This window comes from Hypanus sabinus, chromosome 13 (genome assembly GCF_030144855.1).
Source record: "Hypanus sabinus isolate sHypSab1 chromosome 13, sHypSab1.hap1, whole genome shotgun sequence".
Classification (NCBI taxonomy): Eukaryota; Metazoa; Chordata; class Chondrichthyes; order Myliobatiformes; family Dasyatidae; genus Hypanus; species Hypanus sabinus.
In genome coordinates, this window is record NC_082718.1 from 86,619,209 (window position 1) to 86,646,138 (window position 26,930).

At 43.0% G+C, this 26,930-nt stretch overlaps 2 protein-coding genes across 2 annotated transcripts in view; one reads left to right on the plus strand and one right to left on the minus strand.

The window, feature by feature from the left end:
* rasl10a (RAS-like, family 10, member A) overlaps positions 1-6,222 on the plus strand; it is a 99,687-nt gene extending 93,465 nt beyond the window's left edge. The window contains exon 4 of the mRNA XM_059988077.1: positions 6,157-6,222. Within this exon, the coding sequence (XP_059844060.1) occupies positions 6,157-6,197 (41 nt within the window). The 3' untranslated portion in view covers positions 6,198-6,222. The remainder of the gene's footprint in view (positions 1-6,156) is intronic.
* Positions 1-26,930, minus strand: part of gas2l1 (growth arrest-specific 2 like 1) — a 101,784-nt gene that overhangs the window by 63,428 nt on the left and 11,426 nt on the right. The window lies entirely within an intron of this gene.

Here is a 26,930-nt window from a genome sequence, read left to right on the forward strand (position 1 = left end):
TGCTGTTGCCAAGCAATCATGTTTGGGTAACAGCTGAAGAGCTTCATAGCCCGAACACCACCACAATATTTGGTAGAATTAACACAATATTTAGCTCTTCATCTGCATACACATTTAGTGCACTTTTGAAAAGAACAATCAAGATATTTTATTCTGTTACAGAAACAATTCAGATCACTTGCACAAGTTTTACTGACTGGTTGAGAAGTCACAGTGAAGGTACAAGTGATTACTGTACAAACAGCACAAACCTTCAGAACTTCAGTTGTTCTCAAAGTAACTTATGAGAGGCCTCACTACAATTGCCCACTTTAATACTGGGTCAGGGAAGCACCAACTGCATATATCTATCACCCCCTAAATTTAAACTCAAAACACTGTCTATTATTGGTTTATAGCCTTTTGGCCTTCAATTTCCTCAGTGTAGTGGGATCAAAGCATACAGAGAGTGGTGGACATGGTAATCCATCACAGGTAAAGACCTCCCCAGCAATGAGCATATTTACATGGAGTTGCTCCAACAAGAAAACAGCATCCATCATTAAAGAACCACCCACCCCCCAACCATCTAGACCATGCCCTCTTCTCACTGTCACTGGGCAGGACACACAGAGGCCTTAGGTCTCATACCATCAGGTTCAGGAACAGTTATTACCTTACAACCGTCAGTCTCTTGAACCGGTGTGGATATCTTCAATCACCACTACTCTGAACATACTCCACAACCTAGAGTCTCACTTTCCAGTACTCTCTACAACTCGTGTTCTTGGTATTACTTGTCACTTGCATAGTTTGTCCTCTTTCGCGCATCGCTTCTTTGCCAGTCTTTGTTGGCTTATAGTTTTTCGTAAATTCCACCGTATTTTTTCCTGTAAATGCCTGCAAGAAAACGCATCTTGAGATACCATATACGCACTTAATCATAACTTGACTTTGAGAGTAAGGAGCTCTGCTGGCTGCACCACTGTTCCATCACCATGAGGAGGTACAGCATGCCAAGGTGTATCACAAGGGCATCAAATCAAAATTTGGCACTGAGACAGCAGGAGAGATCTGAATGGATATTCAGGCAGCAGAAGGAACAAATAGTGGGGGAGCAGCTCCTGCTGTAATCAGACAAAGGCCCAGAATTGGAGCAATAAATATTTGGCAGAGTTGGGGGGGCAGTGGACAGACGGGGACAAGCTCATGGAGCAACTTGAATATTTCAGGAGTAACATCTTTGCAGTATTGTTATCATTAAGCAAGAAGAGAAAAGTTAAAAGCTTCAAAAACGTGCCTGAAATTGAGGGTTTTGTTCACTTGGCATATTGGCTGCAAAACACCTCAAGCAGTCAGGGGATTCTGTGCAAACGAAGTGGGAGTGGTTCCCGTGTGATGAACCAGATTCTGTTGTTTGAATATGAACTAAGCACTTTTGCAGCAGAAGGGGCTTTGCAAAGCGGAGAGTATTGTAGCAGAGTTATCAAATGGGCTTTGCATCACGTCATTCACTCCGGTAACTTGTTTCTTGGATTCCTGCAGCCTATTCACTCTCGACTGGACAGCAAGGAATTTGAAGAATGACTGATTGTCCTGAAGCCCCCACCCTCCCCACATCACAGACTAATCATAAATAGATTGTTGGTGCAGTAATGAACTGCATACATTGGAATGTTCTCCTTGGGGCAAGATGACTGAGCAGGTGGACATTGTGGCAGCACCATTGTTTCTTCAGATCTGGGTCAGAGAAGTGGAAGAGTTGTTATAACACCTCCTTCCTGAGTCCATCAATGGCTGGAAATGCCTACACGGACTGTGGTAAAAGTAGAATTGAGAACCTGCCACTGCCAGTTAGGAGGTTGTACACTCTCCCCGTGACTGCAAGGGCTTCCGCTGGTTGGGTAGGTTAATTGGTCATTGTAAACTGCCCCGTGACTAGGTGAGGGTTCAATCAGGGACTGCTGGGCGGCATAGCTCAAAGGGCCTATTTTGTGCTGATACTTGTGTTCTGGTCCCACAGTAGATCCTCTGATGTGTTAACGTGCAGGAATTTGAAGCTGCTGACCTTCTCCACACCTCCAATCCCCTAATGAGGACTGGATCATGGACATCCTGTTTCTTCCTACTGTAATTGATAATCTGCTCTTTGGTCTTGGCTGATATCAAGTGAGAGGTTGTTGTTGTGACACCACTCAACCAGCTCCAGTGACTCAGGTTCGACTCTGACGGCTAGTGGGATCTGCAGGGAAGTTTCCCCGCTCTCTCTGTGATCATGACTATTTCCTCCATGCCCTCCAGTTTCCTCCCACATCCTGAAGGCACGCACGTTGGTAGGTTAATTGGCCAGTAGGTTAATTAGCTCAGGATGTGACTTAGTGATAGAATCCAGGAGCTGGTTGATGGAAATGTGCGACATAAAAATGGGACTCACTCATTCATTATGCGCCGTGACTTACAACGTGCGCGATCATGATCTTTCCATGATTGTTCTTGGTAATTTTTTCTACAGAAGTGGTTTGCCATTGCCTTCTTCTGGGCAGTGTCTTTACAAGATGGGTGACCCCAGCCGTTATCAATACTCTTCAGAGATTGTCTGCCTGGTGTCAGTGGTCACTAAGCAGGCACTACATCTTGCCCAAGGGTGACCTGCAGGATAGTGGAGGAATGGAGCCCCTAATACCTCCTTTGATAGAGCAATATCTCGACACTGCCACCCAAAAATGGGATTAGCATACGATTGGTCTGAATAGGTGCTCCTCAGCTGTGACAACATCCAAATCCATGCTTGGAAGTTTTGAAGAAGTTGCTCTTGAGTAACAAGGTTGCCTACAATAGGGTGACTGATCAGAGAAATCTAAAAAAAATGCAAATACATCTCTAGTCCTTGAATTTACATATGGACCACTGTGACTCGTACCTTGGAAAATGATTAAGTACTACAAAGCTAAACTAAACACGGCCCGAAGGACCCTGGTTACCAAATTAATGTTCTGCTACTGAAGCTTTAAAAATACATTTTTTAAACATATTTTTCAAACTGTCGTTAGAATTTGTTTTAAAAAAAGCACCAGGTAGAGCATGCTAAAAAGGAAAGGCACATTTAGGGAATGAGCTACGAACTGAATCAACCCGGGGCTGACTGTATCATTCATTATTTTTATGCCGCTAGGACTCTTAATGAGATACATTAATCAACACCTTCACGTGTAACATAATTGTGTAATAACATGCCAGGCAATGGCAGAAAAACAACTTATTTCTTCTAGTGACGCAGAGAAAAAGTGTTTTTTAGCAGTTGCTAGTGAACGCAAACGACGGCAAGGTAAACGTAAAAACGTAGTTAGTCACATCAACTCCCCATTCTTCGCCTCCTACACAGCTCTACAGTGTAAACTTGAAAACCACCTCGTCTTCAAAGACGTGCATATCAGCATTGGTTTAGCAAATTCTGGTAATGAATCAGACTGGATTTAATATCACTGGCATGTGTTGTGAAACTTGTTAACTCTGCGGCAGCAGCACAATGCATACATATACAGTGGTAATAATAGAGAAAAAATTGAAGTACAGTAAATATACACTTTATATAGTTAAATAAGTAGCAAAAAATAGAAATAAAAAAGTAGTGAGGTAGTGTTCATGGGTTTGATTTCCATTCAGAAGTCAGATAGCAGAGGGGAAGAAGCTGTTCCTGAATCACTGAGTGTGTGCCTTCAGGCTCCTGTACCTCCTTCCTGATGGTAGCAATGAGAAGAGGTCATTGTTCGAGGTGATAAGGGTCCTTACTGATATATGCTGCCTTTTGAGGTATCGCTCCTTGAAGATCTCCTGGATACTAAGGAGGCTAGTGCCCATGATGGAGCTGACTGATTTTACAACTCTCTGCAGCTTACTTCAATCCTGTGCAGTACCACCTCCCCCACCCCCCATAACAGACAATGATGCAGCTGGTAAGAATGCTCTCCAAGGTACACCTGTAGAAATTTGCGAGTGTTTTTGGAGAAATACCAAATCTCCTCAAACTCTTAATGAAGTATAGCTGCTGTCTTGCCTTCTTTGCAGGTGCATCGCTGTTTGAGTCCAGCTTAGCTCTTCAGAGATATTGACACCCAGGAACTCACTTGAATTCTGATATTTTCAGATATTCATATACTCCAGATAGACTGATGGTCCTTTACTCATTCAGCATCATTTTTCATCATTATCCCCATCTACCTCCTGCCAGACAATCCATCATGATGCAGAGATACATCCTAGGATGCGCTGGAACACAGTGCATGTAACCTGGTCATTCGGTGCTTTGAGTCTTTCGACATCGGACACTCTCGCCAGGTGACCCAGCCAGGGTTGATCAGGACCTGGCTTGTGCCCCAGCAGCATTGGTCCATGGATCACACCTCTTGATCCACAGCCAACTGCTCTGTGATGGTCTTGATGGCCCCTTTCTTTGCAGCCCCACCATAATGCCAAGGAAAGCAAGTTCTGCACAGCAAGCAGGCAGCAAAGCTCAAATACCTCCTCAGTCCATTCTTCCCAAGGCACTGCCAGTTCGACAACAACCACCAGCTTCGAGGTTTCTGACAGAATGACGTGACCATGTCAGACCTCATTGATCACAAGCTTTCTCTCTTAAGCACAAGAAAGTCTGCAGATACTGGAAATCCAAAGCAACACACACACACACACACACACAGCTTCAGGCCCAAAGGGTCTCGACCCAAAATGTCAACTGTCCATTCATTTCCATAGATGCTGCCTGACCTGCTGAGCTCCTCCAGCATTTGATGCTTTCCCTCTTAAAACTTGCTCTACCTCATTCTGAAGACAGGTCATTGACATGAAACATGAACTGGATCCTTCTTCATGCATATCACCTAACCCAGGGGTCGGCAACCCGTGGCTCCGGAGCCGCATGCGACTCTTTCATCCCTGTGCTGCGGCTCCCCGTGGTTTGTTAGTTTTTGAAATGTAATTCGAAATTTGAAGATTATGGTGATCTTGTACAATCTAAAAACGTTGTGGAGACCCCATTTCCTGGCACATCCGAACCGGCTCACAATTAGCCACCGTTCCGGCTAAGGGAGATAGCCTACGGGGGTTTGTGAGTACGTGTATTTTGGAGCATCTGCGCCCACGGGGGGCAGGTTGAGGGAGGCTTTAAAGCAAGGCTGTTTAGTTCGAATAAAGTTACCTTTGACTGCAGTCGTTATTTTAGCGCTGCGTGTAGCACACCGCTACAACGTGTTTTTTTAATCGCTATTAATATACATCACCACTGCCAATGCCTGACACCCGCCAGTGCGCGCTTTCTTTTAATTCTTCGATCCAAGGTAGGCTAACTATGGAGTAACCTTCAACCCAACGTCTTTTTTTCGGAGTTCAAAATGTTTTTGCTGCATGCAGAAATGTAATTTCGTTTTCTCTGCAGGAGTTCATCAATTTCATAAATGCAACACATTATAGTTTGTTTATACATAGCATAAAGGCAAAAAAAACCGTTGTATGCAGTGTTATTTCATTTTAAATATCAAACGGGTTTTGTGGCTCCCAGTTTTTTTCTTTTCTGTGGGAAATGGGTCCATATGGCTCTTTCAGTGGTAAACGTTGCCGACCCCTGACCTAACCAGTCAAGCATTCCCAGCATCTGAGGTCCTCACTCCATTTTCAATGATGAGCAGAAAGCCCTGATCACTGACCTACCTGGAAACACAAATTTCATGGATCAGATACTCATTAGATGCACTTACATGGCTTCCTGGCTGGCTGGAACTTTAAATGATGTTTGGGTTGTCTCTGCTCCAATGTCAGATGGTTCTTTCTGCAAAGGATAGCAAGTAATAGCCTCCAAGCTTGGTAAAAGTAAAAAGAATTGCAGGATGACTTGGGTACTTAAGGATTTGTTTTCTTTATCCATGGAGAGGATTCCTTTGAGCAAGTGGCTATGGAATTCATTGCCAGTGCAAACTGTTCTGCAACAAATTATTAAGTGCTAGCATGTCATTTTCCTACTTGCAAACTGTTACATTTTAGGTTTGAGGTTTAATACCTTAAATCTGTTGAGAAGCTGGGAACACATTCTTTAGTCCATATGTACTGAAATTCAGTGGGTCAATGGTTCCATTTAATATCAGGGAAAATGTACAGTTTACAACCTGAAAGTCTTACTCTTTGCAGACAATCACGAAACAGAAGAAAAATCCCCAAAGGATGAATGACAAGGAAGTGTTAGAAACCAAACCCCACGCACAAGTAGCAGAAAAGCATCACCCCTCCCCCCACTTGTTGCAGCAGAAAGCATTGGCTCCCCCACCACCCACCATGCCAGCAATAGCAAAGCCCCCCCCCCCCCGAGACCACGATCTGGAGTCCATCAAGAACCATGGTTCACCCCAACACTTCGACATCCCACAGACCCTCTGTCACTAAAGAGGGTGAGAGAGGTACTGCTCCTTCCACAAGCAAGAGGGAGGCCAACAGCTCACTGTTTGGAAGTTGTAGTCTGCAGTGTCGCTTTAGTTGCAAAATTAATTGCTCAAAATCTTTAATTGACTGCGTGACAGGTCAAGTATACCATATCACTGTTTGCAGTGTAACAAATCAATTGCCACTGCTGGCAACCCCCACGGATTGTGACCTTTGTACGACATGCCCTCCAATCACTCCAGTAATGATGTTCAAAAGTTGCGGAGAAGTATTTGATCCTTTATTAGCCACCAGCAATACATACAACTGTGAAGTGTTGCAATTAAGTGTAACTAAGTGAAGTTAAGCATAAACAAGCAGTCAACAAAAGATACGACATCCCTCTGTTCCTGGCTCTAAACTGCCCAGAACAAAGCATGAATGTAACTCATTCCGCTTTTGCCACACCCCCCTACTCACATGACCAGTTACCACAATACACAGAATACAACGCAGATAGAAAACAGATACATGGCTCCTACATTGCAGCACATTTTACAAGGAGAGTCACCAATGTGAGATCACTGAACTCTGAACAACTAGAACATTAAAAATTTAGGATTCAGAAACATGAAACTAATTTGTATAATGCGTGGTAAAATATTTGCATGTTAAAATGCAGTGTTACATTAGCATGAAGACGCTGCTCACTTGTAAGCTGCTAATCATTGTCGTGCTGGCATTTGTAGGTTAGGTCTTCATTCGCTTTATTCTGTCAACACTCATTATCATTACAACTTCATTTACCTGAGAACAGAAAACTCTACACAAGCTGAGCAGTTCTGGACTCATTTTTTCACTATCTGATCTCACCCAATTCCGAGAAAACTTCCAATGCAGGAATTCAAGGACACTCAGGGTCAGCTGAAAAAGGAAGGAACAATTTGGGAAATGATCTCTGAAAAAAAATCCAAAGTCTGATGGTTTAGTAAAGTGCTAATGATTCAAACTAAGATCCTGTTGTTGTTCAGAGCTAGATGATTATAGTCTACAACAAAAATACCAGCAATGTAATTGACCCAAGAGCAAAAACTAAGGAGAGAGATAAAAATAAAACAAAAACTCATCTGCTGTTTCTAATTTTAGACCCCTGCTGACAAATTTACATCTGCAGACACTGAGCAAGTCGGATTTTGGGCTCAGTCACAAAGCACTATGACCAAGCTGCCTCCTTCATTCAGATATTCCTACTTGGCCAGGGCCTTGAGTAACAAGGACTCAGTCTCTCTGAAGATCAAAGGAAAAGACAGATGCAAGTGGAAGAAAGAAGAAGAGCAACAAATTATATTTGTTCTGGGGATCCTTGCAGCTAAATATTGCATCATTTAGAATTAAAGCAATATAATGATGATTGGCAGAGCAGTCACTGGGACATTCCCTTTTGCCAATTGGTTCTCCCTTCAGATACACATGATGTTGATATCTCTTCTCTCAGTACTATGGCAAGCAAACTGTATAAAGATCACTGATGTGAAATACACAGCCAGGGTAATCACCCTTGCAGAACATTGGTTGGGAATGGTAATTATTGTAGGGTCCAATAAGAAATGGGACACAATTCATTATATGAAATGGATTCCCACCTCCAATACTGGTTTTCTTTTAAAGGAAGCAGGCAAGGCACAAATTTTTCCAAATTATTTTTATTTTACCTGTGAAATCCACTACAGATGGCATCTATAACAACCCTTCTGGAATTGAAACATTAGAAAAAACATGAATCTTGCATCAATTTGTGGACAATAAAGCCATATATTCCAGGACATGTTCAAGGAGGGTGGTGTCCATCATTAAGACCCCCATCACCAAGGTCATGCCTTGTTCTCATTGCTACCATCAGGAAGGAGGTACAGAAGCCAGAAGGCACACACTCAATGACCTTCTCCTCTGCCATCTGATTTCTAAATGGACATTGACCCCATGAACATTACCTCACTACTTTTCTTATTTCCTTTTTTTTTGCACTAATTTAACTATTTCTACAGATCTACCACGGAGAGTATTCAAACTAGCTGCATCACAGTCTGATATGGGGGTGGGGGGGGGACTACTGCAGAGGATCAAAGCAAGCTGCAGAAAGTTGTAAAAATGCCTCCTCCATCATGGACACTAACCTCTGTAGTATCCAAGACATCTCCAAGGAGCAGTGCCTCAGAAACGCATCGTTCATCAGTAAGGACCCCCATACCCTCTTCTCATTGTTCCCATCAGGAAGGAGGTACAGGAGCCTGAAGGTACATACTTAGTGATTCAGGAACAGCTTAAAAAACCTTAAGACATAGGAGCAAAATTAGGCCATTTGGCCCATCGAGTCTGCTCTACCATTCAATCATGGCTGATTCTTCTCTCCCCTCCTCAGCCCCACTCAGCTCATTCCCCCTGGCATCCGATTTCTGAATGGACACTGAACCCGTGAACACTACCTCACTACCTTCACTTCTAAATACACCATTCACATATAGCACTGCACTGCAATCACATAAATAACTTCACAATACACGGGGGTGATATTAACCCTGGTCTGTTTCTGTTTCTACTATGAGATCTGAAGCTCCTAGGCCTCACAATTTGCTTAAGATATTTACTTGATTGTAAATAATTCTCCATAATCTTGTTTGGCTTGCTCCAGGGGAATTTGCTTTAAAACTCCACGGAGCACAGCTCAGTGTTTGTTTAACTTTCTTTAAAGCTTAGATGTACACTATGTCACAATTAATTCAGGCACACCTGCCAGGGGGTAAATGCTGCCTCACAGAGAGTGGTTGCAACCTGAGGAGGAAAGTGACCAAATGGGATAATTTCCCGCCATCAGCTCATGGTGCCACATTCATTGCTTTTTATTCATCTGCCATTGTCAAATTTCTCTCTCAGGATAGTCTGATCATAAGTACAGATAAAGGGTCTCAGCTTGAAACACAGATTGCCTATTTCCCTCTGTTGTGTATTTAATATGTCAGCAATATTTGAGTTAGGTGGGGCGGAGATATGTCACTAGCTAAGAAGGTATAAGATACTCCTTCCTTCAGCTAGCCTGCAAGTCAGCCTTGGGAAAGGTGCGGGACCTGTTTAGGCCCTGATCTGGATTATGTGAAGCCATGGGAGCAGGTGGTGGATGGTCGTATGAGCAGCTGGTGCAGATCACAAGTCCTGGTCATGTGACCATTGACACCAGTTAGACAATCTCTGAAGAGTATTGATGATGGCTGGGGTCACCCATCTTGTAAAGACACTGCCCAGAAGAAGGCAATGGCAAACCACTTGCTTAATGGTAGAAAACTTTGCCAAGAACCATAATGGCCATAGACCAGGAGTTCCCAACCTGGGGTCCATGGACCCCTTGCTTAACGGTATTGGTCCATGGCATAAATAAGGTTGGCAACTCCTGTCATAGACCATGAGTGCCCACTTCATATGACATGGCTCCTAACCATGATGAGTATTTAAGTAATATTGTAAAGATATTGTTTAAGTATTCTTTGCTGTTTAAATAATTCATTGCGGTTATACGTACAAAGTACATGAATAGCGGGCATCATCAGCACCCTAGCACATCATTTGCTTAAAGTAAAAATGAAGTTCACATGCATTATGGACTCCCTATGTTTTCCTTTCAATTAGTGTTTTTTTTAGACATACAAAACAGATGCTGCCTGACCCGACGAGTTCCTCCCAGCATTTTGCATGTCTTGCTCAAGATTTCCAGCATCTGGAGAGTCCCTTCTGCCTCTGATCATAATGATCTTACATGAGAAAATGCCACCAGCTGGAATGGGTGGGGATTCAGAACTTTGAAAAACTGGACTAACAATATTTTTAAAAGAAACCAGAACACTCAAAAACCCTTCATTTTTTGCTAAATGCAATTAACTCAGAAAATATAAATTCCCTAATCCTCTTCATGTAATGAAATTTAAAATTAGCTGCAAGGATCACCCAGATATTTAGTAAGTACTGCTGTGGTATTGTCCACCTGCCTCATCTCCTATTCTGACCTTCAGCATGGCATGGAACTTGTTAAAGCAAGGCATTGCCCAAGTACCAATATTTCAATGGGGGCAAAGGCTGGAATATATGGAAGGATCACAACTGAACCCAAACATGTGCTCTGCACATGAAAATTTGTCAGTCGGGATCTACTTTTGTATTTTAGGAACAGCAGGTGAGTCTGTCTTTTTTTAAGTCACTCAGTAGTTTGCTCACAACCAGTCAATTCTACTCAAGTGAATGAACTTGCTGTACCAGATCCAAAGTGGCACAGTTCAGAGAGGATATTCACCATAGAGTCACGGATTCATAGAAAAGTACAGCACAGAAACAGGCCCTTTGGCCCATATAGTCCATGCTGAACCATTTCAAACTGTTTACTCCCATCGACCACAGTCCTCTATGCACCTCTCCGAACTTCTCTTCAACATCGAAGTCAAGCTTGTGTGCACCACTCCCGCCGCCAGCTCAGTCTATATCCTCACGGCCCTCTGAGTGAAGAAATTTCCCCTCGTGTTCCACTTAAATTAGCTCTCGTGTTGTGGAATTGTCATGATTCACTCTCATCAGTGTACATGGGGGTAGGGGGGGAAAGAGTAGCAGAGAGGATTTATTAAACTCTGACTTCTGCTGAGCTTCATCCCATTCAAATACTACTCCATCTGCAGTATTTCCCCTACATTTCTTCACAACACGGGGGTGGGGGGGGAGGAATAAAAACTAGAAAATAAAGTTTCAATTACTAAAAATGTTACAAAATCACCACAAAATGTTTAATGTAAAGGGATGCCAATTTTGATCAGTGTAGTGAACCTCAAAATAATTGCAAGTTCTAATAGTGTGGTAAAATTATCATTGCACGCAGGCAAGATTCTCAATCATCATCATCTTTACTTAATATAGTTTTCTTTTTAAATATATACTTCTTTTGTAATTTGTAGCTTTTATTACTATGTATTGCGATACGTAACAAATTGCAGACATATGCCAGTGATATTAAACCCTATTCTATCATTCCAGTTTATTTAGTTATTTATTTATTATTATACCCTTCTTTGTATTTGCACGGTTTGTAGCTTTCTGCACACTGGTTGAACACACAAGTTGGTGCAGCTTTTCATTGATTCTATTATGGTTATTACTATATTTATGGATTCATTGAGTATGCACACAAGAAAATTAATCTCAGGGTTGCATATGGTGACATACCTGTACTTCGATAATAAATTTACTTTGAACTTTCACGTACAAAGGAATGGGATAACTTTCAGAGTGTGGCTCCTCCCTGTTCCAGATGGGATGAGGAACGCTGTGGGACGGGGGGTGGTGGGCACTGTTCCTCCAAGCTGTGCGGGAGCACGGCCACGTGGTAACAGAAACGCACCCGCGCACGTAGCCCTTGTTGCCGCACAGCTGGAATTTTCTTTTATTTAATGTTTTATTGAAGCTCACGTAACTATTTCCTGCTCAGAGCAATGGCTGGCCTGCGCAGCTCTTTAAAAAAAATGGTTAGAGGGAACACTAGAGGTGGGAAAGGAGGGCATGGGAAGCAGTGCCCTCACAGCATGGTGTCTTCCCATGTTCCCAACCCCCAGATAAATCTTCTGTCGGGGCCATTATACCACCCACCAAATGGGGAGAAAAAGTTAACATTTCATGATGATATCCTTTCATCAGACCCTTGATCTGAAGCATTAAATTGATTCCTCTCTCCACTGTTGTGATGGGAAGTATCCACTCTGGTATTAACACATATGCCGACTGTGGCCCTCTGGGCCTCTCTTCTACTCCATTGCAGGCAAGGAAACCCTTTGCCACTTTTATTGAGGTATAGTGTGGAGTAGGCCCTTCCAAGTCCTTCGAGCCATGCTGCTAATTACGGGACAATTCTCAATGACCAGTTAGCCTACCAACCGGTACGCCTTTCGACTGCAGGAGGAAACTGGAGCACCTGGAGGAAATGCACATGGGGAGGATGGACAAACTCCTTACAGGCAGCGACGGGAATTGAACCCGCGTCGCCTGAACTGTAAAGCGTTGTGCTAACCGCTATGCTACTGCGTCGCCCCCTTTATTACTGTTGCTGCTCACTCTATTACCTATCTTGCAGTTAAAAGCAAACCGAGTGAGGTAAACACTTGAGATGATTTAACTGGGAAAAGCAGGCTTCAGTAAAATGAAAGTAAATTTTGCCCACAAGATATAGAAAGTGGAAAAAATATAAATGGAAATTGAGTGCAGCGTTAGCAACTGGGAACTTTGAGCGGCTGGGGGAAGGGCAGCCAGTCAATCATGCTCCAATTTATAAAAGAGATTAATCTCAAGGCTCTTCTCCCATAAATGGAAAGATAGATTAGGTTGCCGAAAGGAAAGTAATATTTAGTGCATGTAGGGCAGTTTATTTTAAAAATAACGAATCCTTAAGAGGTCTGCATGAAGACTAGGTTGAAAGGCTTTTAAAAAAAACTCACAGGAAAATAAGAGGAAAACCAAAGGGTTAGTAAACTGGGTTAGTGGTTCAGGAGTACAATCACAGGAGAGGCAGGGCAGATGAAGACTGAGTGTAGATTAAACAATGAAGAGTTATATACGAGAGAGTATTAAATGTGCTCCCTGCCTTTTCCAGAGAAGGTGCATATTGTGGAATCATTGAAGGGGCGATGGTCTTAAAACGATTTATAAAGCCTCGGTTTGGCAAATCACTATCTTAATGCTTTCTGTCTTGACGCTATTTTTCAAACTGGGGGTGGCATGGCACAGAGTGGTTAGCACAACGCTTTGCAGTACCAGTGACCCAGGTTCAAGTCCCACTGCTGCCGGTAAGGTGTTTGTACTTTCTCCCTGTGACTGCATGGGTTTCCTCCGGGTGCTCCAGTTTCCTCCCAAGGTCCAAAACGTACTGGTCGGTAGGTTAATTGGTTATTATAAACTGTCCCATGATTAGGCTAGGGTTAAATCAGGGGATCGATGGATGACATGGCTTGAAAGGCCGGAAAGGCCTATTCTGCACTGTATCTCAATAAATAAAGTGTAAAAGACTAAACAGGAGACGTGACTTTCCAAACCAGGAAATCAGAGGTAGGTTAGATTAGTTTCTGTTGTCGGCAGATTATCGTAAACTCTACAACCTTAGCTCTTAATAGTAAACTGTCAAAGGAGATAATCAGGCTAATTTGACATACTGTGAGATAGGTTAATTGGATAGGAAAGTATGAATATCTGGAATGGACTCCTTCCTCATCCCACAGATGCTGCTCAATCTACCCGAGTTCCTCTCAAGCAATTATTTTGCTCCAGATTCTAGTGTTTGCCATCCCATCTCCTGCAGTTTCAGGTAACCCTTGTGTCCTGTGTTCCCTTCTAATTGAACTTTGGTCCACCCATTTTCCCCTCACATGCTCCACCAGCCATTTTCATCTCGCTGGCGCCCTTCCTGGTTCCATCCACTTCACTCATCAGTTCCCTTCTCCCATCTGTTCTTTTTCTCCCCTAATAGTTCCCATTATCAGCTCCCTTATTTAGCATAATCCGTCATTGCTGGCTTTTGCGTCCCCGCTAATTGTTGTCCAGCAGCTGTCTCCACTTTCATCCAATCCTCTCCCCAGCTGATTTTTTCCCTTCTCTTTATCTGCTTCGCTCACCTGCATCTCGTCTCCCAGCTCCACCCTTCTCCCTTCATCAGCCTTCTTCTGTCCTAGATCCACCCATTATCTTCTGGCCAATCTCATCGGCCCCTCTACATCTTCTATAGACTTGCTGTACTCTATCTCCATCCCCAGGCCTGCTGCCGGGTCTCACCCCAAAAGCTCAGTTCCACTCGGCCCAAAGATGCTGATCAAGTTTTCTCCTGCAGTTGTCTTTCTCTCCTCTCTCTCTCTCTCCCTCTCTCTCTCTCTCTCTCCCCCACCCACCCCAGATTCTAGTCTTGTGCTTTCATATGGTAGGCTACCTTGACTATCTTAATGGAATCCTCTAAAGCAGAGGTGCCCATGTTTTTTTATGCCATCGACCCCTACCCTTAACCAAGGGGGTCTGTGGACCCCAGGTTGGGAAACCCTTCTTTAAATACATGACAAAGCCAAGCATGGTGCTTGAGAACGAGAAGATTTGAACAAGTTATGAAAAATTGTGAGAGGCACTGTAAAGATTGGGTGCGGGTTGGAGATACATCTCTCTCAAAGGAGGTGCTAGGTGCTCCCTTCCTCCACATCACCTGCAGGTCACCCTTGGGCAAGGTGTAGCACCTGCTTAGCCCCCACGATCAGGGTCATGTGAAGCCACAGGAGCAGGTGGTGAATGGTCTTATGAGCAGCCAGTGCTTATCACAACTTCTGGTTATGCAATCACTGACACCAGGCAGACAATCCTTGAAGAGTATTGACAATGGCTGGGGTCACCCATCTTCTAAGAACACTGTCCAAAAGGTAGCAATGGCAAACCACATCGGTTGAAAAATTTGCCAAGAACAATTTATGGTCAATGAGACCATGATCGCCCACGTTTTATGACGCAGCACATAATGATGACGACTATATCGGTGGGGTTAATGTAAGCAGGCTTTTTCCACTGAGGATGGGTAAGGTCATGGGCTAAGGGTGAAAAGTGAAATATTTAAGGGGCACCTGATGGGGAACTTCTTCACTCAGTGTGTGGTGCAAGTGAGGAACAAGCTGCCAGCGGAAGTGGTGGACATGGGCTTGATTGCAACATTCAGAGAAGTACATGGGACGGGAGGGGAATGGAGGGCTATGACCCAAATGGGAATAACAAATCAAGGTGGACCAAAGCACCAAACCCAAGGTGTCTGGGTTGTTTATACGGGTTTTCCATTAGTGTTTGGTGACTTGGCACACAGAAATATGTAATAAAGACTGTATTGGAAAGAATAAAGGAGAACGTACAAGACAGATAGAAAGGCAGTTAGTCAAGAAAACAGCAACAGGATAGAACAAGGAGAAGCAGTGAGGCAAATGACTGCAGCGAAGCACATTTACAGCCAATTGGCTTCAATATTAAATGACCTAGATTCAGGAGGCGAGTAGAATATTTAAAATTTGGAGACAGATTACAGGCAGTGTAAATTTTGAATAGTGATTCTGAAAGAGAGAAGGACACAGGTGGTTTGTTAAAATGAGCAGATGGATGACATATACAATCCAAGTCTTCAGCAGGGCTTCCCAACCTGGGGTCCACGGACCCCTGGCTTTAGGGTATTGTCCATGGCATAAAAAGGGTTGGGAACCCCTGGTCTAAAGCAAAGAATTAAATCAAAGTACAGTTATTACCAAAGTATGTATACTATATACAACATCGAGATTCATCTCCTTTCAGACAGTCACAAAAGAAACCCAACAGAACCCATTAAAAAAAAGACTGTCAAACACTTAATGTGCAGAGAGAAAACAACAAGGGCAAGCTGACAACTGGAGACCATGAAACAAGTCCACAGCCACAAAGCCAGTCATCACTGAATGACATCCAACAAGGAGGAAAGATAACTTAAAAGTTATACCATTCTAAATAAACATAGTGAGCCTGTAGATGCAAAAATCAGTAAGTGGTGACACACTGCAGACAAGCAAAATGTATCATTGATTTCACACCTAAAGCCAAGGAGAGAAGGAGAAGGGGCCGAACTTGTACAAGATGACTGCTTTAATGCATACAGCTTCAGATACAATAATAGAAAGAAAATTAAGAGAAATAGAAAGTAGAAACGTTCCTGGGTTTTTAGCAAAGTCAGGGCTTTTGTAGGAAGAGCTGTGGCGGGGTAAATCATGATAGTTTATTCCTGTCCTTGCAAGTGGACATAAAGTCATGATAATCACAAAAGAATTATGTGCTACAGAACTCTTGCTTGAATTTGCCATTGAATTAGTGTTCTGTATAAATTTATTTTTTGAAATGGATTTGATGGTCACATAACAAAGGCATATTCGAACGTAATAATAAGTAGCAAAGTGTTATGTAGGACTGAACCAGAAATCTCTTGTGGGATAAAAATTAGTAATGCAATGTAGCACTGATTCTGATCATCTCTGTATCAGTACTGTATGACCACTGCATTGAATGGGTGTGGAATTGATTAGCGTACACTGCCAATGAATGGTTGGAGTACGCTGCAACTGTAGTTCTGTGCTTATGGTATAATCCTAGATTCTTTAGTCACTGCTGCAGAGATTTAGAAACACATTCAAAATGAAGAACGCGCATGACCAAAATTTATTGTGAACTAAAATAAATCAGCACTTAACAGGAGGACGAAAGTGTGCAACAGCAAGTCCCTTTCCTATTCCTGATAATCTTAACAGCGTGAGTAATGCAGGCGAGAAAAGTAAACAGAATCAAGATTCAACACAGAGACTTCCTCAATATCCAGTAGTTTAAGTCAACCCAAGTCTGGGTTGTACTAATGATGAATCATTCTTGTTTGGAAATTTTATCACACACAGTGAACGCTCTGCACCCCAGTTCAGCATTTTGATGCTTCCAACTATTCTGAAAAAATCAGATGTATTTTATTCCGTTTCAAAGAGGACAATAACGATGCTGTGTAATATCCAGCACACCCGCAGCCTGGATGAATCACCGCATTTTTCCCCTCTCAGAATAGTGAGTTTACAAGCCTTTTAATTCTATTTTGTAGTTGGCTGTCCTCAAATCCTAGGAGCCAATAAATCTATTTAAGTTTTGACTTGAACTGAAGCAAGTTCTTTTGTCTGAAGATGTGATGCTCGCTACAGCTGGCACTGCAGAGGAGAGATCTGCTTCAGAGCTTAGAGTATAATGCACTATTCACTCATTCTACTGACACAGCTTCCAGGTTTTGCACAAGTTCAAGTTTTATTGAGAATTAGTGCCTCAAGGGCAGTACTGGCTAATGTGAAAGTAAATCGCAATGAGTCAACGTGCCCAGGAGTGAAAGGGTCAAGGTTAAAGAAAAAAAATGCTCAGTACAGATGATAAATTGAAAACTATATTGAACTGAACTGAATATTCCTAGACCGTTTCAATGACTGTAGTTTAATGCCTAATATTAAGTGGTTTTCACTCGTTTTTTTTACTGTTTGCACGATTTGTTCTTATTTTTGAGCACTGCAGGTTTGATGTTTTTTTCTGACTTGTTTCTTTAAGACGAATCTCAGGGTTGTATACTGAATACACACTTTGATAACAGATGTACTCTGAACTTTATGCCAGAAGTGAGCAAGAAACTTCATGGGGGTTACTTTCAACCAACCATGGACCACTATCATTACGGGGTTGGATACACCCGATTTTCAACAAAGGTAAAATATTGTATTTCCTTTCAGGTTCATGCATGCCATATACCCATTCACTTTATTGCAGATTATCTTAAATAAATCGTGTGCTGAAAGAGTGGTGTATTTTGCATCAAAAGTTCTCAAAACTAGTTAATACATTTAAACCACACTTCAGCTGCACAACCTCCAATCACAGATGAAAGCATCCTAAGTCAGTTCCCACAGGCAGTCCAAAAAAATCAGACTAGGAGGATTAGGAAAGATATTTGCTGACAAGTTTAGTTAAACAAAACATCATAACATCTTTTCACATTTATAAAGATTAGCTTTAATTGTCACATGTACATCAAAAGTTAAGTTAAAGTCTCCCCGAGCCTTATGCTGGTTTCTGTGGCATAAAGCGGCTGAGAGTACGAGACCCCCCCCCACCGGGTAGGACACCAGTCTATCTCAAGGTTAACCCCCGGCATTTTGCCAGTACACATTTTCAACTGGGTGGACTGGAGCAACGTGTGGTTAAGTGCCGCCTCAGCTGGGGCTCGAACTCATGAACTTCAGATCGCCAATCCAACGCCTTAACCACTTGGCCACGCATGTACATCAAAATGTACAGTGAAATGCATCAACAACCAGTCTGAAGATATGCCGCGCCCGGTGCCAATTTGGTGGTAGAGGCAAGTAAATTAACGGCTTTTAAGAGGTGCTTGGATAGGCACATGGATGTGAGGAAGATGGAGGAACATGGACATTGTGTAAGTAGGGCAGGAGGAGGAAATTCAAGTTTGGGTGTTGTTGATTTGACTTTTAGCTGGCTTGGCATAACATTGAGGACTGTTCTCTACTATGTTCTATAGCATGCCCTGCCATTTACTGACCCTAACACACACGTCTTTGGAACGTTGGGGCACCCAGAGGAAACTCACGTGGTCACAGGGAGAACCTTACAGACAGCAGTGGGAAATGAGCCCTGATCACGGGTACTGTACAGTAGCATGCAGTTCTTGTGGGACACTTTGAATTAGTAAAAGAGAATAGTTTTCAGGCATGTGGCAAAAGAGCAAAATCAAGGGATGTATTGGATTGGTGTATCAAATGAGCTAGCACAGACACAATGGGATGAATAGCCTCTTTATTCCTGGATTTTTCAAAGGGAAAGATGAAATTTAATCATCACCATACGGAATCCTCCCACTGCAGGTATCAGGTCAGGGATTTGCAATACCAGCTGATCAGCCATCCTCAGTTCCAGCCCATTAACCAGCAGAAACCGGCAATCCACTGAACCACGTTGTGATGCATCATCATAATGGATTGGAAGTAATTAAGCTGCATCCTTGCATTAAGCTTCTTTAGTTATTGACGCGGGCTGTTTATAAAATTATTTTGTGGAATCAGGAACATACAGCGCAGAAACAAGCCTTCACGGTCTAGCTCAGGGGTTCCCAACCATTTTCATACCTTGGACTCCTACTGCTAACTGGATGGGTCTGTAGACCCCAGGTTGGGAACCCTTGGATTCATACTCTTCCATGTCAACTATGATGCCAACCTCATATATACCTGCAGCACTATCATAAATTTTAAAAAGCAAACACGAGGAAATCAGCAGATGCTGGAAATCCAAGCAAAATGTCCTGGCCTGACGAAGGGTCTTGGCTCGAAACGTCGACAGTGCTTCTTCCTCTAGATGCTGCCTGGCCTGCTGCTTTCCACCAGCATTTTGTGCGTGTGTGTTGCATAATGTTTTAAAATCTATTTATTTATTTTTACAGACTGAAAAATCTAACTTTCTTTCACCACAGAGCCAGTTTTTCTATCCAAGGGGCATTTCAGAAACCCTTAGATAGAAAAGCAGAGGGCCATGTAGGAGGGAAGGGTTGACTGTTCTCAGAATAGTTGAAAGGTTAGCACAACAATGAGGTCAAAGAGCCTGTGGCACTGTTCTACATTACACCTTCCAACAACAAAAGTAAATTTTGGAATTGCATTCTTCATCATTACAACCTGCTTCAAAACTCCAATTTATTTCCTGCACATAGGATTATAATTCTTTCTTCTTCGGCTGTCCATCGATTTCGATGTTGACTGAGGCCTGGGCAGGGTTGCATGGGAGACCGGCAGTTGCCCAAGCTGCAAGTCTCCCCTCTCCACACCACCGATGTTATCCAAGGGAAGGGTATTAGGACCCATACAGCTTGGCACCGGTGTCGTCACAGAGCAACATGTGGTTAAAGTGCCGTGCTCAAGGACATAACACACTGTCTCAGCTGAGGCTCGAACTAGTGACCTTCAGATCACTAGACCAAAGCCTTAACCACTTGGCCATGTGCCAACAGGATTATAATTAATCCTCAGAGATATCAAACTAACCAACGAAATAATTTTCTCAGTAATTCTGGCTGTTGGAATTCATTCCCATAAATGCTTATTATCTCCTCATGTAATTCAAAGGGCCTCTCCCCCCTCTTGCTCAATGCCTCTGGAGGATGGTGCCAGCGTCCTGGGTCTTGGGCAAGGTTTAATCAATGTGGTTTGAGGATTGTGTAGCTCACGTTATGTGTTTATGGTCACTCCTTTTTGCTATTTCCTGCAATTTTTATCAGGGCAGAGAGACTCTGCCACCAGAAGTTTGTGAACACAGAGTGAGATTGAACTGAACTGAATATGCCTGGACTGGTTGAGTGATTTGTGGTTTGGAGTTTTATATTCTGTGTTTGTCGCTTGCCGTTTGCATGGTTTGTTCTTTTTTTTGCGTATTGCGGGCTTGATGTTTTTTTTGTTTCGTGGCTGTCTGTGGGAAGATAAATCTCAGGGCTATATACTGCATATGTACTTTGAATCTTTAAAATGCAAATTTGCACAGAAGAAAGATTACTGGAATTTTATTTAAAATTTCCTTACATTTCTTTCTACTTCTCAGTTGTTTTTACAAGCTTCTTTAGGGAGCAGCACAACATGATGTGATGTAATATTGGACCAAGTGGTTTTTTTTTACTTCTGAGACCCAAATATTCAACATAAATATGTTTATTTTTACTCTAAATCATTGTCTCGCCACATCCCCGCTTGATCTCACCACACAAACAAATGGATAATAAGTTATTCTTCTTCCTTTATTTTCCACTCTGCTGTCTTACCTGTTCTCACCTGCCTATCACCTCCTCTTGGGTCCCCTTCTCCTTCCCTTTCTCCTATGGTCCACTCCCCTCTCCTGTTCGATTCCTTCCTCTCCACCCCTTTATCTTTCCAACCCAGCTGGCTTCACCAATCACATTCGAGCTAGCCTTCTTCCCCTCACCCCAGCTTTTTTTTATTCCGGCATCTTCCCCCTTCTTGAAGTGTTTCAGCAGAAACATCAACTGTTTATTTATTTCCATGGATGCTGCCTCATATGCCGATCCCCTCCAGTATTCTGTGTATGTTGCTCTGGATTTCTGGCATCTGCAGATTTTTTTTTCCCTTTTCTAGATATACACAGACCAAATGCCAGTGGATTCTCAGAATGGTTATAGCACAGTAGGCCATTCAGCCCATTGTACCCATTCTAACTCCATGCAAGGGTAATCCAGCAGATTTCACTTACCACCCTCTCCCCATATTCCTGCAAACTTTCCTCTCCCTCAGCTGCCAAAACCAGCTTTGCTTCCTGTTTACAGCTTGGCCCCCCACACACATATGTCACTCGAGAAGCCATCAAGGACATCATTTGGGTTTCCTCCAACATTAAATTGATCTGTGCAGAGCGACTTTAGCCGATTAGCGCTGACATTTGCCAAGACAAAACAAGTGCAGAGTGAAGACTAAGCCTGAGTAACCAGCTTAGCTGTCTCCTTCATGACATCATCAAGCAACACCCTTCAGGAATCAATTCCTGGAATGAGCACACACCCAGTATAACCACAAATGGTCTAATCTAATAACAACCACTGAAGAAGATGGCACCTGAAAACAATGCGACCAAGATGGTTCACGAAACAACTTCTTTCACTTTGTTTACTTCATTTGTTTCTTTCAAATGTGGTTCTGCTGCATTTGGAGCCTGCGATCTACATTTTGGTGGTGTGCTTTCGGGCCAAGTGAGTGCTTTGCCCTCTCCGAGGGGAGCTCGGCAAGGTTTCAAGCGTGGCGCGCAGTCTGGAGATGAGGTGCGAGCTTGCGATCGACTCCGTTTACATCGGGGAAGAGCGAAATCAATGAGGACGAGAGCGGGTGAATGGTCTTTCTCTCTCCCCCCACCCACCCAGGTTCCATGGCTTTCTTTGTTTTGTGGCTGTCCATGGGGAAGAAAAATATCAAACTATGTGTGCTATATACAACCCTGATAACAAATGTAATCTTGAATCACCTAATGAACCCATTTAACAGTTCCACTTTGAATAGCAACAAGTGGCATGGCTGGCCAGTCACGGAAAATCAAGGAGTCTCTCACAGGCTCAGAGACAAAATGGGCCCAGCAGTGGAAAACGTCAACTTCCGGTCTGAAAGGTCTTAGGCATACCATAGGTTACACCTCAAAATTACTTCAATAAGCATCATTATGTGCCATGTCATGTGACGCAGTCAATTATGGTTCCAGGACCGTGACTGTTCTTGGCAATTTTTTCCCCACAAAATTGGCTTGCCATTGCCTTCTTCTGGGCAGTGTCTTTACAAGACGGGTGACTCCAGCCATTACCAATATTCTTCGGAGATTGTCTGCCTGGAGTCAGTGGTCGCGTAACCAGGACTGGTGATGTGCACCAGCTGCTCGTACGACCATCCACCACCAGCTCCCACGACTTCACATGATCCTGGCCAGGGGGGCTAAGCAGGTGCTACACCTTACCCAAAGGGGACCTGCAGGCTAGCGGAGGGAAGGAGCACCTTACACCTCCTTTGGTAGAGACTCATCTCCACCCCACCACCCACTCCAATAATAGTCCAAAAGCAAAAAATGTCATGTTTGTGTTTAATAAACTATATTTCACAATGCACATTTGGAACATCAGTTTTACTACATATTGATTTTAGAGGGTATATTGACAGATTAAGAATTCTATATAGAACAGAAAAGACAATAGTTTTTTTTATTGCCTTTTATTCATTTCCATCTCTCTATTAAAAAAAAGACTGTGTTGGTGAAATTATTCAAACTTCATCATGCACTCTCAGAGGAAAGAGGCCATGGATTCAAGTCCCGCCACAGAGATTTTCAAGACAAGTATCTGGTCAACATTGAGGTAATGCTGCAATGCAGGAAGGGGGTGACCCTTGGAAGAGTAAACTAACACCCCCTCCCCATTCCTTCAGTAGATGGAAACAATTCCAAAAAAAAGGAAAAACTCTAGCACCCGCGAACTCATGCTTCCCACTCCCCTACCCTTTTATACTGGCTCTGCCCCCTTCCTTTCCAGTCCATCATTTCCCTCCACAGATGCTGCCTGACTTGCTGAGCTCCTCCGGCACTTTGTGTGTTGCGCCAGATTTCCACTCTCTCTCGTGTGGCCAATACTTGTCCCTAGGTCAACTTCACAAGATGATCATTATCACCCTGCTGTCTTATTGTGTCCTACGGCGTGCAAATTGTTTACCATATTCCCCACAGCCACTACAGTTCAGAAGATACTACAAGGTGGGCAGAGCACAGAATGTCTCAGGAAAAGAGACTGTCAAGAGGATAGATGGGAACGAAGACATCAACTGCTCTTCAGTAATCAATTAGAAAGGTGCATATTGAATATTACTCACAGCTTTAAACTTGCCAGGTGTTTGATAACATTTGACTTCATTCTGTAATGAATTGTATTGATAATAAAAAAAAGTAGTCTGAACATAAGAATGAAGTTCATCTAAAGTAAATTAAACCAAAACAAAAATATGTATGGAAGCCATGTGAATCTGGAGCAAGGTCTCTACTCAAAGAAACAAAGGGATGGAGGAGTGACTAAGGCTACATCCACACTGCACTGGAAAAATCTGTAACCGAAGCTTTTTCCTCTTCGTTTTTACCCGCTGTCCACACTAAAATGGCATTTTCGCCCCCCGAAACCAGAGCTTTTCAGAAACACTCTTCAAAGTGTGTAATTTTGAAAACGCCGGATTGGCCGGATCAGTGTGGACGGGGTTACCGGAGAAATCTGAAAATGCTGTCAGACGGCAGCGCGCCATTTCATTGTTTTCCTGAACGCAGCCTAACAATTTCAGAACAGACGGCAACGAGACTGATGCCAGAAGAGTTAGAAGTGTACTCACCAAATACTTTGACCTATAACTTACTGAATAAATAAGTATACTCACTTTGCCCTGTTTTCTGTCCTTGCTCGTATGAAGGTGGTTTACATATTTATGCAAATACTTCTCTGACAATAGATGTGTAACAACCTAATGTAATATTGTATGGAAATACAAGATAACACTGATGCAGACATGTTTTACACATTTAACAAGGGGTTTTGTTAATGCAACAGAGTTAGTCAGTTTTTCAATGTTCGTCATCAGCCGGGTCAAGCTGTCCGTGAACTCCCTGTCGGTTGCCTCCATACGTTCCAGTATTGTTTTTTTTTATTTTTAAGTTCTCCTGCGCGAGAGCCAACAGCTGTCCGTCGTTTTAAGTTTTTCTTGTCTGTAACTACACAAACGCGCACTTTCACAGCGAGATTCGACACCAAATATGTTGCTTGTTTTCAGTAGATGTGTCCTGCGCATGCGCAGTAGGAAGAAATGCACCAAAATCTCCGTTTCAATGTGAACAGAGATATTTTTAAAAACGCATATTGTGGACGCCTACCACTGGGTTGCAAGTTAGTTGAACTTTACGTTCTTCTACTCTTCGTGTAGAAGTCACTAGAATCATACTCTTTTAACATGTGTATTCTTTTGAGCTGCAAGACCATAAGATATGGGAGCAGAATTAAGCCATTTGGCCCACCGAGTCTGCTCCGCCATTTCATCATGGCTGATCCATTTCTCTCTCAGCCCCAGTTTCCTGCCTTCTTCCCGTACCCCTCAATGCCCCGAATAATAAAGAATCTACCAACCTCTACCTTAAATTATACCCAGTGGCTTGGCCTCCAAAGCTGCCTGTGGCAACAATTTCCACAGATTCACTACTCTCTGGCTGAAGAAATTCCTGCTCATCTCTGTTCTAAATAGACATCCCAAGGCTGTGCCCTCTGGTCCTAGACACCTCCACCCTCGGAAACATCCTCTCCACATCTCAACATCCGATAGGTTTCATTGAGATCTCCACCCACTCCCACCTCCTCATTCAATGTACGGACAAGGGAACTGTAAAACGAAGCAACTGATAACTATATCGTAAATCTCTGAACACGCACTTGATCTTAGGGATGAAGAAAAACATTTTTCTCACCATTTCAGATTTAGCCCAAGGAAGAGCAAACTCAAAGCATTTGGGGGGGGGGGGGGGAAGAGATCAACTCTCTTCTTGCTCATCAGTTTCCATAACAAATGAATATGGACACATACCAAACTTCCATTAGAACAGAGAATCATGCTCACATAAACTCATTGCGTAGCGCTGTTAGCATTTAAACAAGGTTTAAGAAATTTTTAATTCATTTTGTTTTGGTCCAAGAAAAACAAGCATAGTACGGATAACAACAGGACACTCAAGGAGGTGATAACAACCCATTAAAGTCAAAGTGGGGGAAAAAAGTTTGACAGAGCAGATTCCTCAGTGAACACATGGAGCCTGGTGTGTCACAGATGAACATGCAGATGAGAAAAATCAGAATCAGGTTTAATATCATCAGCATATGTAATGAAATTTATTGCCTTTGTGGCAGCAGTACATAATAATAGAGATAAACTGGATTCTAGTAAATATTATAATGTAGTTAAATTAAACAGGAGATTAAAAAATGTAGTGAGGTAGTGTTCATGGGCTCGATGTCCATTCAGAAATCTGATGGTGGAGGGGAAGAAGCTGTTTCTGAATCATTTAAGTGTGTACCTTCAGGCTCCTGTACCTCCTCTGATGGTAGGAACGAGAAGAGGGACAACCCATTTGTCCTGGGTGATCAGGGTCCTTAATGATGGACGCCGCCTTTTTGAGGCGCCGCTCCTTGAAGATGTCTTGGGTGCTCCGGAGGCTGTTGCCCACGATGGAGCCGACTGAGTTCACAACTTTCTGCAGCTGACTTCGATCCTGAGCAGTAGCTCTCACCCCTTACCAGAGAGTACTGCAGCCAGTTGGAGTGAACAGGCACCATCTCCAGAATCTCCAGAGGCAAGCCTGGAAGCAGGAAGAGCGTCAACTCTGTAGTGGGGCTGCAGCTGATTGTTCCAATAGAACAGTGAAAGAACAGTGCTAGAGAAGGATAATTGGAACAAAGATGGCTACTTCTGTTAAGGTCACAGATGTGACCTTGACAAGGGCTCTGTCAGTGCAGAAGGGTGGAAAACCAGCCAAAAAGGATTCAAGTGCAGAGAGATCTATGGACTAGATTTTTTTTTGAGGCGAGAGTCAACATCAGATTTGAAAATGAAGTCCTACTGCTTGGAAACACTTTTCAGCAAGCTTCAAGCACAATTTACACTAATCTTATTTTACCTTCTTTAGCTTTAGTTTCAACATCCTCAGATTCTAACACATGTAGCGATCAGTGGCCAATTAAATCATCAAACCACATGTTTTTGGGATATGGGAAGAAAGCCTCATGGTCACAGAGCAGGTGCAAACTCAACACAGACAGGAAGCCACGAATGAACAAGGTCACTGGCACTGTCAGGCAACAGTCTACAGGCCTTGTGACCTAAAGTCAGGCAGAGAGAGTGAAACTTACACCCAAGGCTCAGAAGAGATGATCAAACAGGTGCACCTCGGGGACAAGATGGAAACGGGTCAGGAGGTAGGATAGAATACAGAATGAGCATTTGGAGAGAAGCAAGAGAAAGAAATGGGGAAAAAAAAGTGGAGGAGCTGAACAGACAAGGAATCACGACACCATGAAATAAAACAAACTCAATGCACTGACTTAAATAGGCATGACAAAGTTTAAAAAAGCCAGGGGTTCGTTTCACCATTCTGGTCATACTTTGAATAATGATCAGTTGTTTTGGTGGTTAATACAACCTAATGTTGGTTCTGGAGTGGGTTTTGGTGCCGTACACATAGGCTGGAATTTTAAATTCTACTGCGATTTGTCTGACCAACGTCTTCATCTGAATTGATCAAAAACATTACTTTATCTAGGCCCAGCTCTTGAGTGAGGAATGCAAATCCTGTGGAAATTA